Source organism: Pseudophryne corroboree, chromosome 1, assembly GCF_028390025.1.
Source record: "Pseudophryne corroboree isolate aPseCor3 chromosome 1, aPseCor3.hap2, whole genome shotgun sequence".
NCBI classification, from domain to species: Eukaryota; Metazoa; Chordata; class Amphibia; order Anura; family Myobatrachidae; genus Pseudophryne; species Pseudophryne corroboree.
In genome coordinates, this window is record NC_086444.1 from 82355477 (window position 1) to 82375902 (window position 20426).

The window sequence follows — 20426 nt, forward strand, 5'->3', positions numbered from 1 at the left end:
TCTATATTCAAAAGTCCTGTCCTTCTCTACATGTAGTATCACAGCTACAGCTGCAAGTATCGGCGCTGCGGGGATCCCACAAGCCGGCCTCGTCACCATGGTTATTGTGCTGACATCGGTTGGATTGCCCACAGATGACATCACACTGATTATTGCAGTGGACTGGTTTTTGTAAGTATTTACTGCAAAAACATCTGGTAGATAATTTGCCAGTAGATTTCCGTAGACTGGTCATTGAAAGTGACACTGAGATTCCAGTCTGGTCTCCGGTACGGGACACTTTTCATGTTTGTGGAGGAAATGTATCAAACCTTCTAAAGAGTGGAGAAATTGACAAGTAGAATAGTTGCCAATCGCAACCAATCAGATTCTAGCTAGGTAGAAGCTGGTTTGGTTGCTATGGGCAACTGCTCTACTTGTCCACTCATCCAATCTTTTCTTCTCTTTTTTCACATCAATAATTTTTATTTATTCAGAAATAGGTAAATATAAGGGGTACAGAAAGTAAAAAGGGGAACAGGTGGGGATAAAACATTGAAGGATTTTTTTAAAAAAAATCACAGATCGAAAAATAACAAACAGGATCAATACAGTTGATACATGGTTCAACAGAAATCAAACAGGATTGCCACGATATGTATTGTACATGCTTCAAGCAGATATACACTACCAAATAGGTGGTGTAAATGGGGTGAAGAAGGGCAATGAAGAGTATACATTACAGGGAGACAATTTATAAGGCACATGGAGAATCAGAGCCAAGCTCTGTCTCATTCTCATTCAGGCTGAATTGGAGGGGTTCAGATTGAGCGTCAGTGGAAAAGAACCAAGCTCCCTCACCTTCTGCCACAAAATTGTGCCAACACGTCCAACGTACTAAGGAGGAAGTAGCCGTATATGAATAAGGCATATACTCCGTTTCCATTATAAAATGATATTGAACTTTATGCGTAACTTTCAATAACGTAGGGAATGTTTTTTATTTAAAATTGCAACCACATATTTACATATTTACAATTTCAAATAAATAATATGTAGTTCTGAACAAGAAATAAACTAAACCAAAACTTTTACATATTCCACATAATCATAAAATTATATATAAACAAGAAAATAACAAAAACAACCTCTTTAGTTCCTCCCTCCCTTCACACCCAAATCCATCCTTTCTGAATCCTCCTCTAGATTCTAAATTACTATGCAGTCTTTATTCTAAACCTCCTTTCTCCTGTCCCTTTCCATCTCCAGGAGCACATACTTTACTCGAAACTCCCACCAATTCATTCTCCCTCAACCATCATACATTCATCCCCATTCATACCCTTTCATCCACCCATACATCCCCACTCACTCTCCTCTCAAACCAAGACTGCCAACATTAAACAAGGAAAGAATAGAGCATAACCAAAAAATAAGTGTTTCCTCAGCTGCGCACTGCTACAAGAAAGTACACTATTTCTCACGATTACAATAGCATTCGACATATGTTATAGGGTTGGGAATACCCAAAAGAGTCTTTACACAGTCTCTGAGATGTAGTCCTTTTATCCTCTGATAGTGATATGTTCTCTGAATCTCCGTGTGTTCAGATATATGAAAGAGAGGAAAAAACAGAAAAAAGGTCTCAGTTCCTCATATATACTTAATATCCAGCAAATGTAAATAATTCAAGGGAGTCCTATTCCTTTTCCCTTATGGGGGGTGGATAGTTGCTTCGTGAACAACACTTCGTGGTAAGTATTAGATGTGTGCTCACAATATTCTTACATGGAACTTATTATTGCTATACTCATCAAGGTTTCTTTTTAAATCAATTCTTCCATTCCATCAGCAAAAAGGATACACAAAGGATGCTTACACGCAAGCTTACATTAAAAACGGTGTATGTAGGCACGTAAAGGTTTCTTTTTTCCTTTTCTGGTCCCCGTTGGTGATCCACACCTCCCCTCGTTATGCCTGTCTCCTAGGAGCAGTCACCGCGCCTCCATCATCTCTATCCCGTTATTCACCAGAGAGCTGCGGATGACCGGAGGATAGAACGGCTGAAATTTCAGCCATTCTATCGTCCAGTCATCCACAGCTATCTGGTGATCTACACATGGAGATTCAGAGAACATATCACTATCAGAGGATAAAAGGACTACATCTCAGAGACTGTGTAAAGACTCTTTTGGGTATTCCCAACCCTATAACATATGTTGAATGCTATTGTAATCGTGAGAAATAGTGTACATTCTTGTAGCAGTGCGCAGCTGAGGACACACTCATTTTTTGGTTGTGTATCTTGGATTGGGGGTGTTGAGTGACACCCAGAGTCAACCACGACTGCTGCCGTGTAGGGCGCAGTAGTTCTCTATTTTTCTTTGTTGTAAAGAATATAGCATGTTTATAGCCCATCCAATACATGCAAACCATTTCCTCAAAAATATAGTTTTTTGTTTGTTTTTTTAAATATATTTACTGGTTTTTCAAATGACATGAACAAGTGGAACAGAAGAACAAATCAGACATATCAAAAGATATTTTGCATAGTTAAACAATTTCTTGTATCTGGCAGTATCACAATCAGTGCCAATCAGAATGGTGAACCAAACTACTGTATATGCCAACGGTTGATGTCACATCTTTGTCTAAAAGTACTATCAACTTACATCTTCTCTACCACAGTAAAATAAAGAACAGTTTAAACAAAGAACACACAACAGCTAGAAAGAAGAATAGCGAAGGAGGAAATAGAGCGGAGGGGCGGAGGGGGGGACAGGGAAGTTCGGGTTTCATCTCTTAGGACTGCCAAAAGTCAGCCGTACAATATACCTGATTTACCATCATTTGCTCACTATCACATTGTTTTGGTATAATACAGAAAGCTGAAAATGTAATGCAAGATACGAATAAGAAAGAAAGCGTTTCGTCCCTAAAATACCTCTAACCCATGTGTCATATGTGGTTGTCACTAAACAAAATTTAAGGTGTGCTGGATATATCCAGGGAGACACAAATATGAGCTTGCGTTTCCATGGATTTTGAAGAGATAAAGACTCCCCATTTCTTAATAAAGTTAGATCCCTTCTCCAGATTGTCTCGGGTCAGATCATATCTATGATAATGCATGTATCTCATAAGCAATTCATCTACTTCTCTCAGTGATGGTATATGATTAGATATCCAAGAATTCAGAATCACTTTTTTTGCCACTGTCACAAGATTCGTTAGAAAAGGAATCAGATGAGAGTGAGATAACCCCAAGTTCCAATTATCGAAATTTGCAAATAGAAGGGGAATAGGGTCTAAACTCACTTGTAATGCAAGGGTAGAGTTTATATAATATACAGTAGCGGATCTTGCCACGGGCAAGCAGGACTTTTGCCCGGGGCGCCGCCTTCCGGAGGGCGCCGCACCAGGGCAAGATCCGCTGCTGCTGTGCCCCCCGCTGCCGCTGGCCGCTGTGAAGGGAAACTAGAGTTTCCCTTCGTGGAGAGGTCCTTTACTGTGCGGTGCGCGATGACGCCATCGCGCACCGCACAGCAAAGGTCCTCTCCACGAAGGGAACTAGACGCTACGCGTCTAGTTTCCCTTCGTGGAGAGGACCTTTGCTGTGCGGTGCGCGATGACGTCATCGCACACCGCACATTAAAGGACCTCTCCACGAAGGGCTTCACAGCGGCCAGCGACAGCGGGGGTCAGCGGGCAGCGGGGGGCACATTTCAGAGCGCTACAGTAGTCTGTACAGGGGGCGTAAATGACCACGCCCCCTGTACGAAGCCACGCCCCCCCATTGCCGCCCGGGGCGCGCAAAGCCCCAGAACCGGCCCTGATAATATACTAATTTATACCAGAATTTTTTACTTTTTCCACATGACCAAATATTGTGGAATGAGGGAGCGTCACATTTTGGACATCGACCAGATTCGTCTTTCACATAGAGCTTCCTCTGACCCTGGGCTACATATGCCCTAAAAAGCGTTTTGACATGCACTTCCTGTAAGACGGAGGCTCTTAACATTCTGAGGGTTCTATTATAATATTTAAATAATATATTGTCCGTCAATAGAGATGGCAAATCTTTAAACCAGACTTTTTGAGAATGATCAATTCATTTGGGTGTTTTGGTTTTCATTAACAATCCGTATAACATTCTAGTTTTATATTTCTGCTCTGAGAGCTTTAAGAAGACATGGTTCAAGGGGTCCAGAGTTCTATCTGTTGCAGAGGTAAAGGGGGTATCCGTTCACATGGTCGACCATGTTATGGTCGACAGTCATTAGGTCGACCACTATTGGTCGACATTGACATGGTCGACATGGACACATGGTCGACACATGAAAGGTCGACACATGAAAAGGTCGACATGAGCTTTTTAACTTTTTTTTCTTTTGGGGAACTTTTCCATACTTTACGATCCACATGGACTACGATTGGAACGGTAAAGTGTACCGAGTGAAGCGGTAGCGGAGCGAAGGCACCATGCCCGAAGCATGGCGAGCGAAGCGAGCCATGCGAGGGGACGCGGTGCACTAATTGGGGTTCCCAGTCACTTTACGCAAAAAACGACACCAAAAAAAGTAAAAAAACTCATGTCGACCTTTTCATGTGTCGACCTTTCATGTGGCGACCATTTTCATGTGTCGACCATGTGTCCATGTCGACCATGTCAATGTCGACCAATAGTGGTCGACCTAATGACTGTCGACCATAACATGGTCGACCATTCATACCGGAACCGGTAAAGGGTATAGACATGGCAAAATGTGTAACTTGCATTAGGGAAAATAGACTACTACTGGGGAGATTGAATTCAGATTGTAAAGCCTTGTAAGATTTTATTTCCCCGCCCGGATCAAATACTTGCGACACTGCTTTAAGCCCCTTTGTAATCAATCTAATACAAGCCGCATTTTCCAATCCTGGTGTAAAGGATGGGTTACCCCAAAGGGGTATCTACTCCCCACTAATTGTTTTCTATGCAATGTATTATTCACTGCATCCCATGCTTCATATTATATCCTTAAATAATGGATCTGTGTAAATGTGTTTGGGAAGTAAGCCTCTCTGAGTAAGCAAAACTCAAACAGTTTTACCTAAGAAAACTCAAATAATTTTAACTATTAAACCTGTATCTATCAAGCGCACTTAATATAAATATTCCACAGATCGGTATCTATGAATATATATCATGCAGCTCCCAATAGAGTATTCTGCAATACTCAATAATTATACATAGAAAAAACACAGGAATGTTACGAGGAAGCGCATACATAGATTAAATTCTTATCTAGTATTTAAAAGTATTTATTAAATTTATCAATTGTATATTTGTACACAACACAATTGTGCTAAAAACTTTAAAGCACACCAATATACAGTACTGCAGGATAAAAGTCCATATGACTAAAATGTTACTGATACCGTCCATACATATGCATATACCTCTGGAGCTCCAATAAAGGATGTTCTTAAGCACACTCGGTGCTATTTTTGTAACTCCCGGTAAAGGACTGGTTATTTCGTAATTAGTAACTTGGTTATTTTGTGCCAATGGACCGAAGGGATGTTTCTATATAACCAAAGAGTTCCCAGTGTGCCTGCCGCATGGCAGCTGATTACCCCTTCTCTCCCCACCGCCAATGATTTTTGCTCACCACAACCGTGCAGTATGGTCTCCGTGCGGCTTACACTTGAACGGATTAAGCCGGAGTTCTTTGGTGGGAGCGGCGGTAACAGCAGCGTCCATGGGGATGGGGTGCACACTTCCAAAAGATGTTTAGATGGTTGATCCAAAGTGTCCTCTGGCACAAATGTGGTCTGGACAACCTGCAGGTAGTTTTGTAAAATCCTTAACGCGTTTCTCCGTGCTTGTAATCTCACGGTTTCATCAGAAGGTAAGCAATAGAGCACCTGGAGAGTATGGATAGAAGTAACCCCATTCCAGTTCACAGTCAGTGAACGAGCTGCCCTCCATCAGCCAGTCCATTGCAAATCTAACTAAGAGTGCTCTAGAGTAATGCATAAGATCAGGCAATCCCAGACCTCCAGTCGATTTTGGGCATCTAAGCTTCCATGAAGCAATCCTAGGTTTCCTAGATTTCCAGATAAATTTGGATATGCTCTTATCAATACGTTTAATATCTTTCTTGGTCAATTTAAGCGGCAGCATTTGCATTATATACATCAGTTTAGGTAGGAGAACGGATTTAACTACCTCCACTCTACCTAAAAATGACAGGGGTAAGTCATGCCACTGTTCCATGGATTTTCCCATTTTTAAAATGACAGAACTAAAATTGAAACTATACACCGAATCCAAACTGTTAGATATTAAAATACAGAGGTATTTCAAATGAGAGGACATGATTTTAATATTCCATTCTCCTGCAGTCAGGCCTGTCTTATGTAAAAACAGTAACTCTGATTTACTCACATTAATCTTATAACCTGAGATGGAGCCAAACGGAGAAATTAACTTTAAAGCGATTGGTATCGAGTGGGCCGGGTTGGACATAAAAGGAGCATATCGTCGGCAAATAGCAATACTCTAAGATCCCTGTTACCTATTTGAATTCCTTGGTATAACGGAAGTTGGCGTATCGCTATGGCCAGAGGCTCTAATGCCAATATGAATAGTAAAGGAGAAAGGGGACACCCCTGACGGGTACCCCTAATTGGCCCTCATTCTGAGTTGTTCGCTCACTAGCTGCTTTTAGCAGCCATGCAAACGCTAAGCCGCCGCCCTCTGGGAGTGTATCTTAGCGTAGCAGAAGTGCGAACGAAAGGATCACAGCGCCGCTGCAAAAAAAGATTGTGCAGTTTCAGAGTAGCTCGAGACCTACTCCTAGCTAGCGATCACTTCAGACTATTTAGTTCCTGTTTTGACGTCACGAACACGCCCTGCGTTCGCCCAGCCATGTCTACGTTTCCCCAGGCACGCCTGCGTTTGTATCTGACACGCCTGCGTTTTTTCACACACTCCCCGAAAACGGTCAGTTACCTCCCAGAAACACCCACTTCCTGTCAATCACTCTGCGGCCAGCAGTGCGATTGAAAAGCGTCGCTAGACCTTGTGTGAAACTGCATCAGCTTTTGTGAAATTACGTCGCGCGTGCGCATTGCGCCCCATACGCATGCGCAGAAGTGCCATTTTTTGCCTGATCGGTGCGCTGTGAACGAAAGCAGCTAGCGAACAACTCTGAATGAGTGCCATTATCGGGAAGGGATCAGAGAGCAAAGTGTTACATATCAATTGTGATTTGGATTGAGTATAGAGGGTCTGCAGAAAGTCTGTAAACCTCCTAGGGAAGGAAAAACGCAGCAGCACATCATATAGGTGGTCCCAGAGTACCATGTCAAACGCTTTTTCTGCATCTAAAGATAATATAGCCTGTGGGGCAGTCGACACGGCACCCCGGGAACCACTCACCGCTAACAGCACTCTTCACACACTGATCGCAGAACTTCTCCCCTGCACGAATCCCGTCTGATCCTCATGGATAATACCTGGTAGAGCCAAATTCATTCCTCAAATATATAGTTATACAAACTTAAAAAGATTTGAAAGTGCAAAAACAGTATCAGCCAATAGACTGGAAAGAGGGAAGTCATCCAACACCCACTAAGGGGGCTTCAACTACACAGGCGGGACCAGTCGATGATGTTTAACCACCCCCTCTCCAGCTCCGTCATCATCCTCACCTCGTGCAGAATTAAAGCTATCACCTCCCTACAGGAAAGGACTTTGCCCCTCAGAGATACTTGACACCGTTCATTCCATACGTGACACCTAAATGCTAGACTAACTAGGAAAATAGTACTCACCTCAAAAGCCTCATACCTTTTGAATGTCCATAGACCCATTTCAGGTAACTCAGCCCCGATAGGCAAGAAATACCTAAGGTTCTTGAAACTTCCTTATAAACTTCTATGTTAAAGGGACAACACAGAAAGAAATGGTCCATGGTCTCTTCTTCTCCCAGACATTCCTCCTGCGGACACCAGTGATCCTTGGAACTTCTAAATCTTACGTTCCTCCTAACATAGAGCTTCCCTTGAAAGGAGAGCCTTACAATGTCCCTAGATTTTAACGGAATTCTTATTGAACTGATCAGAGAGATTTTCTCTGAACAAACATCCCCTGGACAATCCCTCAAGGCCAGCGGAACATGAAAGTGGGTTTGCAAGATCCTCTTTTCCAACTCTCTCCTCCTAAGGTCTCTTAGCTTCCCCACTCCCATTTCAATAACGTAGGGGGATCCGATTGTCTCCTAATTTGGGCTAAGGTCAAGAATATGACCCAGAATGTATCAGTTGTGAGGTAGGATGGTGTCTTGAGCTATATTAAACAAAGAATGGGGAATGGGGTTATAGACAAATTTTAAACTTTATTAATTAATCCAAACACATTGGTCCAGAAAGTGTCAAGGACTGGACATGACCAAAATATATGGAATATGTGACCCACCTCTCCACGCTGGCACCAACAAAATTTTGAGCAAGAGGGCCAAAATGTATGAAGCCTGTCTGGTGTTAAATATATACTGTGGAGTGGTTTTATATGGATCTCCGAATGATTCAAACATCTAGACATACAGTACTATGTGACGATTGATATATTTTACTTCACTGATTATCGGATAATGCAATACCCAAATCGTCTTATCATTTCTTCTGGGCATTAGATTTAATAAGGGGAATTAGCTCTATAAGGGTTTTATACCAAAACAATATATCTCCTCTAGTGTTTTCTTGCACCAAGTGTGCCATTACCCCAGATGCTAGGGGGCTGGTAGAGCCCGTTTGTCTGGTAATATTTTTCCACCAATGTTGGATTTGAAAATAGTGAAGTAGTTCCGAATTAGTGAGAGAGTATCTCTGCTGTAGGGCAAAAAACAGGAGCAATGTCAAGCCCTCCAACATTTCTCCAAAAAATGTCACACAATGGACAGACCACTTTGAGATATTTAAGTTAGGGATGATTTTAGCTATAGCCCTTAAAGGTAGGTCTAAGATATTTAGGTTTGAACAGGAGATCTCTTAAGGGATATGTGGAGCACGTTATATTTTCCAGGCACACCCACCCTAAACTCAAGCCTGCATGTGATTAGGCCTTAAGCTGGGCTAATATACTTCATAGTATAGACTGAGATCTGGAAGGCTCAGACCACCATTCGCTTTAGGCAAGATCATCCTAGAACAAGCTAATTTAGGAGGCTGGAGGACCAATATATGTAATTAAAATAGCATTATATTTAGTACTTTTTGGGAAATAAATATTGAATAGTACGGAACAAATACATTAGTTTAGGTAGTAGGGACATTTTAAATACAGTAACCAAGAGATATTGTATGATAGCCATGATTGAGAGAGAGTTCAGATAGAGAGGTAAGTTTACATCAAAAAGCAAGGAAGAATCTGAGGGAATATTAACACCCAAATACCGGATCGAAACACTTTGCCAATTATAGTGGTAAGAAGAACGGAAAGAGGCAAGAGAGGAAGACAGATATATAGGGAGAGCGTTAGTTTTTGTTGTATTCAATTTATAATATGAGACCGTGCTCTATTTATCCAATATAGCGTGTAGATGTGGGAGGGTGGAAACAGGATCAGATACAAAAATAAGGACACCGTCAGCGAATAAACAAAGTTTGTGAGAAGACGAGCCAATTGAAATTCCCAGGAAAGAGTTAGCACCTCGGATCCTGGCTGCAAGGGGTTCAATGGCCAAAATAAAAATGAAAGGAGAAAGAGGGCAGACCTGTCTTGTGTCATTCAAAATAGGAAAGACATCCGATAGAAACTCATTACTGAGCACCCGAGCGGAAGGGGAGCTATATACTGTATAACGAAATGATAGATTATAGTGTTTGTCCCTGGAATCCAAATTTAGTAAGAACTTCCTGCATATAGGACCAGCTCAGGCGATCAAATGCCTTTTCCGCATCCAAAGATTACAAGAGAAGGCCCTGATCAGCGGACAGTGAATCAATTATATTGAATACCCTACGGGTGTTATCTGATGCTTGTCTTCCAGGGACAAATCCAACCTTATCTTGATGAATCAGGGAGGGTAGAAAGGTGTTAATATGTGTAGCTATGAGTTTCGCATAGAGTTTAATATCCCCGTTCAACAAAGCTATTGGATAGTAATTTTGACAGTAAGCCGGGTCCTTCCCAGATTTTGGTAATGTCACTATTGGTGCTTCCAGCATTTCCATACTAACAGCCCCAAGTGTAGTAATGTCATGAAAAAGCACAAATGAGGTGTTAACAGCTCCTAGAATGTTATATAGAAGTCATTAATAAAGCCATCAGGCAACGGAGCCAAACCATGAGGCAAAGACTTTATAGCTTCCATAATTTCAAGTGAAGTCCAAGGAGCGTTCAACATCTCAAGTTGATCTGCAGATAGAGAAAGCAAGTCCATATTATCTAAAAAACAGGTTATAGAAGATAATAAAGGCTGAGGAATGGAAGAGTCTTGAAAGAGACTATAGAGCGGAAAATAATAACTGGCAAAGTGATTTGATATGTCTCGTGGGTTTGAGAGTTTAGAAATCGTGGGGGAAAAATATATTTGATTCTGTTCCTAGCCTGTTGTAGTCTATGAGTTAATAGCCTACCAGATCTATTAATTAACAGGTAACATTTTTGCCAAAGTCTATTCAGAGCCGCTTGTGTTCAAGCCATCAAAATTTTTTGTAGTTGGCTGAAGATCTCCTACAATTCCTTACGTAGGGATTTGGAAGGCAAGCACTTATTTTTGACCTCCAAAGTGGTGAGTTTTGTTTCTAGCTCCAGTTGTCTTTGCGCATTGTGTCTCTTAAGTTTAGCACCAGCTTGAATGCCAAAACCCCGGGCTACAGCTTTAAATGCACACCAATGGTTCGGGGTGGATCTATCTAGAGGGGAATTAGTAGCCATATAGGAGGACATACTGTCAGAGATAATTTTCCTCGTCATGTGATGGGATAATAAATGGGGAGATAGACACCAAGGTGGGGTGAGCTAGAGGAATGGGAAGTATTCCAATGTAGAAACAAAGGAGCATGGTCTGACCAGGTGATAGGAGGAACATCCAGTAATTTAGCATTCTGGAGGGTCCACTTGTCACACAAAATTATGTCTATTCTGGAGTAGGAATTATGGACCGGAGAATAGTAAGTTTATTCCTGTCCAGAAGGGTTTTGAATTTTCCAAACATCATATAAGTTAAATTCCACTTATAAATTACGGATGCGGACAATGGACCAGGGGGACAAGATGTACTTGAGGGATTTATCTAGTTTGGGGTCTAAATTTATCTAGTTTGGGATCTAAAATTAAATTTAAGTCCTTCAGTGAAATAAGGGATCCCTTACTGGACTTCTGTATTGTTAGGCAAAGTTTACGGAGAAAGGATACTTGATTAGAGTTTGGGGCATATAAAGACACCAAGATAACTAACATGTCATCCAATAAACCAGTTATGATTAAAAAAAACTGTCATTTTTATCTGCAATTTGGGATTGTAGAACAAAAGAAACTCTGCTGCTAAATAATATAGCCACCCCATTACGTTTGACTTTGACGGGGCCATTTGCAAAATATCCTAAAGGGTATTTATGATCTTTGAATGTTGGAGGAACCAGCAAGGAGAAATGGGTCTACTGTAATGCCACTACATCAGCCTTTTGCTTACGGAAAAAGGAAGGCACCAATCTACGCTTATTAGGGGAATTTAATCCCTTAACATTCAGTGAAAGGACTCTTGTCATGTATATATAGAGAAGAAAGAGACAAAATAACACACAACGTTACTATGTATCATGTACGTCAGTGGGGGTAGACAAAGTACCATATACTCCTTATAAGTGTAGATCAGAATACAAAAGGAAAAGGGAAAGGAGGAGGTTGACAGGGGAAAGAGAGAAAGATAGAAGAAGGAAAGGGAAAAGAAAAACCAAAATGGCCCAGTATATCGGGTCTGCATAACTACTGCAGGGGAAAACATATACATGCAGTAGTATCAAGAGGGGTTTGCGGCCTAGCACCATCACCCATGTATGTATCACAAAGATTTATCAATAAAGTAAAATAACATATAGCTATCTAAACAGCAGTGGACATAAATTACCTCTAAACAGTTCATTTATTAACAGAATTAAGCTTATATCCAGTAACCAGGACCCAGTGTGTCTGGATGTCCAGTACACAGTATAGAAATCAGAACACAATAACGAAGCTGAATACTTAACTGATAGTTCCAACGTACGACAACCAGGGACTAACAGCAACAGGGCAATGGAGGTCCTGATAGAAGGCAAACATGAAGTAGATAAAAAGTCACCTTTTTATCTACTTCATGTTCTGTGCAAGGAGGCGGGTTCTGTTTAGGACCAGAAGAGTGTTTCACAGAGATATCCCAATCAAGTAGCAGCTTAACCACAGCATCCAGGGATGTGACAGTGTAAGAAGAATCCTCATAGAAAATTATGAGCTTTTCCGGGAACCCCAGTGATATGGGATGTCATGCGCACAGAGGGCCGCTGTTATAGGAGCCAGCGCTCTTCTCTTGGCGATGGTTAAAGCAGAAATGTCTGGGAAAACCTGTAGGCCAACCAGAATGTCCGATTCTCCAGCAGATCTCACTGCCCTAAGAATCCGCTTCTTAGTAGTAAAAAAGTGAACTTGCAGAAGCATGTCTCTCGGGAGCAAAGTTGAAACCATGCAAGGTCTTGGGAGTTGGTGTACACGATCAATCAAATTCCCTGTCTTCTGTTTTTGGTAGCAGCTTGCGGAAAAGAGCTAAAGCATACTCCTCTAGTTCGGAGTTGGACACCGAATCGGGGATTCCTCAAATTTTAATGTTGTTATGACTGGAACGATCTTCTAAATCTGCCATTTTGTTCTTGAGTGCCTCTATATCAGTTTGGTGTTGATTGTGGACAGAAATTAGATCATTATGTTAGGTCACCAGCTCCTCCATTTTCCTTTCTAAATGATCCATACAGTCTCCTATGGCAATGAGTGAAATAGCTTTAAAAGGCCTGATACATCTCTCCCTATCTTCCTTATTCTAAAACTCAGACTGGTCCATTAAGGCTTCAGGGTCTTCTAGCCCGCAAGGACCACATGTAGAGAAGCCTAGATGTAGGGAAGATCTGGCCATGTTTGGACTGGGGAACATAAACAAACAAACAAACAAACAGTAAAAAGTTCTCTGCCAGTCTACAGCACTGCAATGGAAAAATTGGCATGATGCAGTCTGTGCTCATGTGGTTTGTCCAATGTTGGTGTGATTTTATATAGCCAATGAAACAAAAGCAAAATGATTATGCCAAAGGGTTATAATCACGTACAACAGCTATTAGCTCCATCAGACTGCTATTCAATGCAGACTTTTATAGTGGTCTCTAATATATATAGAGCATCCTAGTGACTGATATACAATACATAACACATTATAGTGACCTCTGTACAATACAGAGAACATTCTAGTAATACAGTTCTTTAAAATACAGAGAGCATTCTAGTGACCATTATACAATATGGACAGCTTTCTAATGGCCTATATAGAATTTAGAGCATTCCAGCAATTTATGTACAATACATAGAGCATCCTAGTGACAGTTATACAATACACAGGGCATTCTAATAATACAGTGTTTGTAAAATACAGAGCGTATGCTAGTGACCATTGTACAATGTGGACAACATTCTAGTGACTGATACAGAATTCACAGTATTCTAGTAATGTGTACAATACAGAGAGCTTCCTTGTGACCTATCTACAAGACACTGAGTATTTTAATAATTAATATGTATACAGAGAACATTTTAGAGACATCTATTCAATATAAAGAGAATTCGAATGACCACTTGTCAGAATACAATGTATACTAATGGCTTCTATTCAATGCCAAGACTGTTCTGCAGTCTATAACAATGCAGATTCTCATTTCTCTGGTGGCTTTACAATGCAGGCCCCTAGATCTCAAGTGCTGTCACAGTGGAGAACTGTAAAATATATGAAGGCTTTATGATTCACAACACTACAAATCTCTCATGTTTTTACTATACAGATGCCAGACCTATGGTAGCAGAACACATCCCTCCCCATAGTTTCTGTTGGGGGCAAGAGAGAACCTGGGTAAAAGCTGGTGGTCCAAGTGCATTACTTTCACATTCCCTAGTCCTGCACTGTCTCTTTGGGCCCTAAAGAGACACCTAAACATGTTTTGCCTTCCAGGGGCCAAGAGTAAGGGTTTTAGAATTAAAGACTTTCAAAATGGCTGGGAGGCATCTACTGACACAGCCATGGACTATGCAAACAAATAGGCAGGCCCAAAATTGTATTGGCCTGGTCGGTAGATGTTTCTTTGATTCCATTCAAAACCTGTCTTTTTATGGTTCGCTTCTCAACCTTAGATCACTTGCATAATAAAAAGTGTAATAATGAAAGAGGAGTAACGCCAAAGACCTGTGAGGTAGAAACGCCCGTCTCATGTGTTGCCTTTACCACATACGCCTGACTGCCTACCTGTACTATCTGCCTGTAATTAATCATAACTTGTCTCCCACTTGTTTGCTTTCTTCCAGGGACCGCTTCCGTACCACCACAAACGTGCTTGGAGACTCTCTTGGCGCTGGTATAGTGGAGCATTTGTCAAGACATGAGCTGAAAAAAGGTGATGCAGAGATGGGAAACTCAGTGATTGAGGAAAACGAGAAGAAACCCTACCAGCTGATTTCCCAGGAAAACGAAAGCGATAAACCCTTAGACAGCGAAACCAAGATGTAGACAGCCCTAGTTGCCTTGATTTACTTACCAGAATCACATTCATTCCATTTTGTCTTTGCTTACAAACATCTGGTTTGGTGATGGATCACCGGGAGGTAAACAATTTGCAGGTGCCACAATACCCATTTCTGTACAATATAAAAAAAGTCATTTTCTGCCAATGTGGCCCTGTCCAGTTTGTGATAACCAGGTGACAATACTGCCATACTTGTATATTTTTTGTGGTTTTTATCTCTTTCTTTTTAAGAACTGGGAACCATGGTAGCTGCAAGGGTCTTGATGATCACTGGAAATTATTACATTTTTACTTTTGTTTATAAAAATGTTATCTAATAATTGTTGGGAACAGAGCTAAAAATAATTGGCTATAAACAGGGGCCACAGTTAATTGATCTACATTTTTATGGGAGGTCTCTTATAGTTCTCCTGCTTCCCCATAGAACATCATGTTTGGCCCATTACCTTACCAGGGACAACTCACACATTACTTTTTTTCTGCAATATTGCACACAAAATAGTAACACTGATAATTAGTTATACAATTCTTGATACAAAACAAATTGGGTGTATTTGTTAAATACATAGAGAGGTGTGTATGGTCCGGCAATCTTACTGCGCCAGTTCAATTTATGAGCCCAAGTCAAGAATACTGTGCTACTGAGGACCCTGCTCTTTTTCGGTATCCAACCTTCAGATTGTGTCTTATTTCTGTTCCCCTACTAAAATCAGGACATTGCTGTTGTCCCAGCCATCCATGACCTCACCCCCACACAAGTGGACAAACCACTCGCCCCCACAAGATCAGTACACACATATCCTGAAATTCTCTGGCTACCGGCAACATTCGGATGATTTGATTGGCTTCAGGTTGATTTTCCACTTGTCCACTTTAAAACAGGGTACACACAGATGACTTAAAGATAAGAATTGGAGACAAAAAAGGTGCTTAAGCTATTCTATTAGAGACAACATAATAATTTTTACTTTCTCCACAAGGTTCCAAAGTGAAAAAAGTACATTGGCTTTTCTCACTGTTGGCCCACAGGACTATGAAGGCTTTGCTTACTTGAGAACTCGGTAAATCCAGCTATTACTAAATTATAACACCCATCCTCTAGACCAGGGGTAAACAATGTTTTACTCTTTGGCTGCCAGACATTAAACATTGCAAGTCAAAAATATTTTGTGCCACCCAGTGGAGGAACTAGTGTGTGGTGCGCCCAGGTGCAAAAATATGCCTTGGGACCCCTCCTTCCCTTCACCATCAGTTCATAATATGCTTGCAATGCACCATATTGCCAGAAAAGAGAGTCACAGGGTAACAGGGTGAGGCAGTGAGTGACAGGGGGAGGTAGAGGGTGACAGACTGAAGCAGTGGATGAAAGAGGGAGGTATTTGGTGAAGGAAAAGCAATAGGTGACAGGTAGAGGAAGAGAATGACAGTGGGAGACAGAGCGTGAATGAGGAATGTAGTGGGTGACATGGAGAGGCAGTGGATGACAGAGGTGGCAGTTGGTGATGGCGAGGCAATGGGTTACAGTGGGAGGCAGGGGGTGACAGGGAGAGAGGCACACAGTCCAGCCTTACCATTGTGATTTATGTGTCTTCTGTGCCCATGGAGGCAGCCCCGCCAGGCATGGAGCCACCAGGTGCTGCCATCATATTTCCTGGTGTGCCACATCCACATCCCACCAGCCACATACTGCAGGCACTGGAAGCACATACAGCAGCCTGCTGTAGTGCTATTCTATTCTGTCATCCATCCTGCTGCCTTGACCACACTTTCAGCCCTGACGTCACAGGGTCATACCGGCGTCTCCCCACTGGTCATCAATTGAACCCTGCGGAAATGGTCAGGTGAATCAGGCCAGGCGAAACAAGTTTCTGGACTAGTTCCACCCCTGGTGCCACCCCGATTAAAACATTTTCAAACATTCACAAAACTAATAGATAGGTACGCTGGTGGCTTCCCTGTCCTTCTTGTTTTTTTAAAACTAGTTTGTTCAGATGAAATTTTTAACTGTTATTCAACTGTGAGCAGAGCTAACTAGCAGATTTCACTATAGACCCATGCTTTGCTGGGTTTGCAGGCCATGTTGGGGTTCTTTGGTTTGGAGAGTGTAGAATACGCCAAAAGGATGTGAGGGAAGGAAGTGGAAGAGGAGGGAGGGAAGGAGCACAATAGTTGGAAACTAGTCACAGGAATGCCATTCAAACTATCCTCTAGTGCCACTGTATGACACTTGTGCCAAGGCAAGGGCGTAGCTACCATAGGTGCAGGCAGTGCAGCTGCTATGGGGCCCAGAGCTGAGAGGGGCCCACCTTCCCTGTCAAAGTTCTATGTGTTATACACATTTTTTTCCATTGGGTGGTACATATGGGTCCTTTCAAACTTTTTCCTTGGGGCCTGCAATTTATCTAGGTATGCCCCTGGACTTGCTCATTGTAGTGTGGGGGGAAAAAAAGAACTGTAGTTCATGTTAATGTTATATAATATGAACCGGGGCACTGTAATGAGGCACAATATGAATGGGCAGCACTATATATCATAATGTGAACTGGGGGTACTGTGCAGCATAATGTGTACTGGCAGCTCTGAAACGTGACATAGGGGGAACTTAAGCACTACTACAATTCACAAAAGAAACTAGGGCATTACTATGGGGTATAACATTAAATAAGGCAATACTATGGTTCAGAAAATTAACTAGGGCACTATTATAGGGCATAAAATGAAGAACTGCTGCAGAGAAGTGTCTCTCTAGAAGTATTGGGATGGGGGCCCCTTCAAAATGTTGCTATGGGGACCACAAAGTTCTGGCTACACCCCTGTGCCAATGGTTGCCTACCCCTTCTGTACACTAATTTGTGATTGCAGTTGTGGTTTAGTGACAGCTGGATGGCTGCAAGATGTCTTAAAGTTGACCTGTAGAGCATGGTGGGTCCTTGAGTGGAGCAGCTTTGGTTTTGAAACCACAACTTGCCAAGGAGAAGGTGGAATTCAATGAGCAGTGGTAATTTACAGCGGGCTAATTGATTCCCCAGGGTTGTTAAATTGTCCCCCTGCAGTTAGCCCACAGCCTGCGCTCGAAAAAAAAACAAAAAAAATGTTAAATAGTCTGCTTTCGCGAGCCGCGGCAGTGTTAGCACATAAGTACGGGAACTTATACCGGATTCTATGTATTAACACCCAAAAACAGGTAATTTAACAGGTGAAAAAAACTATCCCTTTTTTAATGGCTCCACCCAGAGACCTGTACTTCCTGAACCTCTTTTTCCAGAAAAATAGTACTGATCATGACCATAAAATGAAGTTAAAATCTAACTTTTTTTTTTTTTTAAAGCGATATACTCACCAGACATTGAATCCAAATGTATTTTCATCTTTTTGTTTTTGTTTAGTTTTTTTTGGGTTGGGGGGAGGTTTGGTGTTCTGTTCTGTTTTTTTTTTTTTTTAAGATATGTAATACCTGTTCTGTATATAAAGTGTGAGAGAAAGGAGAGTTTTTTGTTTTGTTTTTAAAGTGCAGAGTGTGTTCTATCACAGAAATATCATTATATTCTAGAATGTTAAACTGGGAACGATTTAAAAGACATACAGGCATTACACAAGTCCGTGATCTACAGTGTGATATACATTTTTTATTTTGCTAATATGAATAGAGATAAACAGATATTATGAAATGTAAGTAGAAATATTTTTATAATAGATAAAAAGTCTATGCGTGTACAAAAGTTAACGTTAGCCAGTAACTGTGATTTTTTTTTCTTGACATCTGTGAAAATGGTGAAAAGGTCCTAATGTCAACGTGTTTTTTTTCATTTACTTGTTGAAAGTTATTTTTAAAAAATACATCTGTTGTATGTGATTTAACTAACTTTTTCATGAATATCGGGTATGATAGAATTTTCTTTCCACATTTACTGGTTCTGTTTTCATGTACCCAGTGTGGACTGAAGAACTGTACTTTGTAGGTGTATTTTCAATAAAAATATATATATATAGATAGAAAAAAAAATGTACAGATTTTTTCTTTAAACAAATTACTTGCTGGAAGTGATGTGTTTCGGGATGCGGTTAAGATACCGGCTCTCAGAATCCCGATGCCGGTCAGAATGCCACTGCTGGAATCCCGAGAAGGTCAGGAGGCTGACGCTGGAATACCGAAAGCTGGCATCCCAACCGTAAGTATAGCAGGTGAGCTAGGTTTCGGGCTGGTGGGGGTGGGGGGGGGTGGGGGGTGAGGTTTGGTTTAGGCACCACCTGTGGTGTTACTGTTAGGCTGCTGCGGAGGGGAGGTTAGAGTTAGGCTGCGGGGAGGAGGGGTTAGGGTAGAAAGGATAGGATACTTACCTTGCCTCTGTCGAGATCTGTGACCGTCGGCATCCCGTCCACTGTTCACACATACCAAACCCTGCGTTTGGACGGTCAGAGTTCTAGTCTCACAGGTGTCACAGTTTTACCTGTTTTTTACTACTGAAAATGTATGTGACCTATAGCGATTGGTTCTCCAAAATTTAGACTCCTGGGTGTTTATTTACTAAAGGTAAATTTTCATTGATTTTTATCGATTTGTGATTGATAAAAATCGATGGAACTCAACCTTTGGTAAATATACCCCCTGATGTATTAACGCTACAGATTGCACTGACCCCATGTTTTGATTTTAGATTCGGTTTTGGATCCGGATTTACCTTTGTGTTTTGGATTCGGTTTTGGTTTTGCAAAGCCACCCTCAAGTTTTTGGTTAGGAATACGGATTTAAAATCCGAATCTTGGGATTGCAATCCAAAATCCGAAATTCATATTTAAAATCTGAATTCCGAACTACATGAAGATCCAAACTGGGACTCTATTCGGTTTGGATCTCCTCAGGAAAATGTCAAAACCAACTGGAAGCATGCTGGAAACATGTAATTAGATTTAAATATATCAGTTATTTCATTTTGTTGTTTGGTTTCACAGAATTCATGTGGGATCGGATTGCTAAAGAACCAAATTGCACATATCTAATTAAAACAAATTAATTTTGAAGCGACAGTAAAGCAGCTTAGTTACATTTATATATATGTACACAGGCTCTTCAGTGATTATATATAGAAATAGCATTTCTTTAGAGAGTACCACCATTAAAGCAATGGATCCTACAGAAGATATGGGTTTGTAGGCATGTAACAAGTTGGTGGTACACCTATGAATCAGTAATTTTCCTGTACCTTACATGAATATATATGAAGGTGTACGTATGTGATACGGAACTAAATAATAATATATTGAAATAACTGATATATTCAAATCAAATAACATCTGTCCAGTATGGTTTCAGTTGGTTTTATCGACAATCACAATGTTGATAGTCATTATATAGATACCATAATGTTGGTATGTATAGTTTCGGCAGCCATATGTCAACTGGTACATAATGTTAACACACAATTTTAACCCAGACTCCATCCCTAACCCCAACCTAATCCCTAACCCTAACTTCAACCCTAAAATTTATCGACATTTTAACTGTTCCAACCTTTTGCATGTGTCAAGATGTTTGGTGTCAACATTTTAACCATATCAACATTCAACATTATGGTGTTGACATTTTGATGGCCGGTATTGTGATTGTTAATAACATGGCTACATCCTGTCTGGATATA

At 41.1% G+C, this 20426-nt stretch overlaps 1 protein-coding gene across 1 annotated transcript in view; it reads left to right on the forward strand.

Moving 5' to 3' along the window:
* SLC1A3 (solute carrier family 1 member 3) overlaps nt 1–14935 on the forward strand; it is a 116187-nt gene extending 101252 nt beyond the window's left edge. Inside the window, exons 9-10 of the mRNA XM_063961070.1 lie at nt 37–171; nt 14573–14935. Coding sequence (XP_063817140.1) covers nt 37–171; nt 14573–14774 — 337 coding nt within the window. The 3' untranslated portion in view covers nt 14775–14935. The remainder of the gene's footprint in view (nt 1–36; nt 172–14572) is intronic.
* Nucleotides 14936–20426: the final 5491 nt, after the last annotated feature.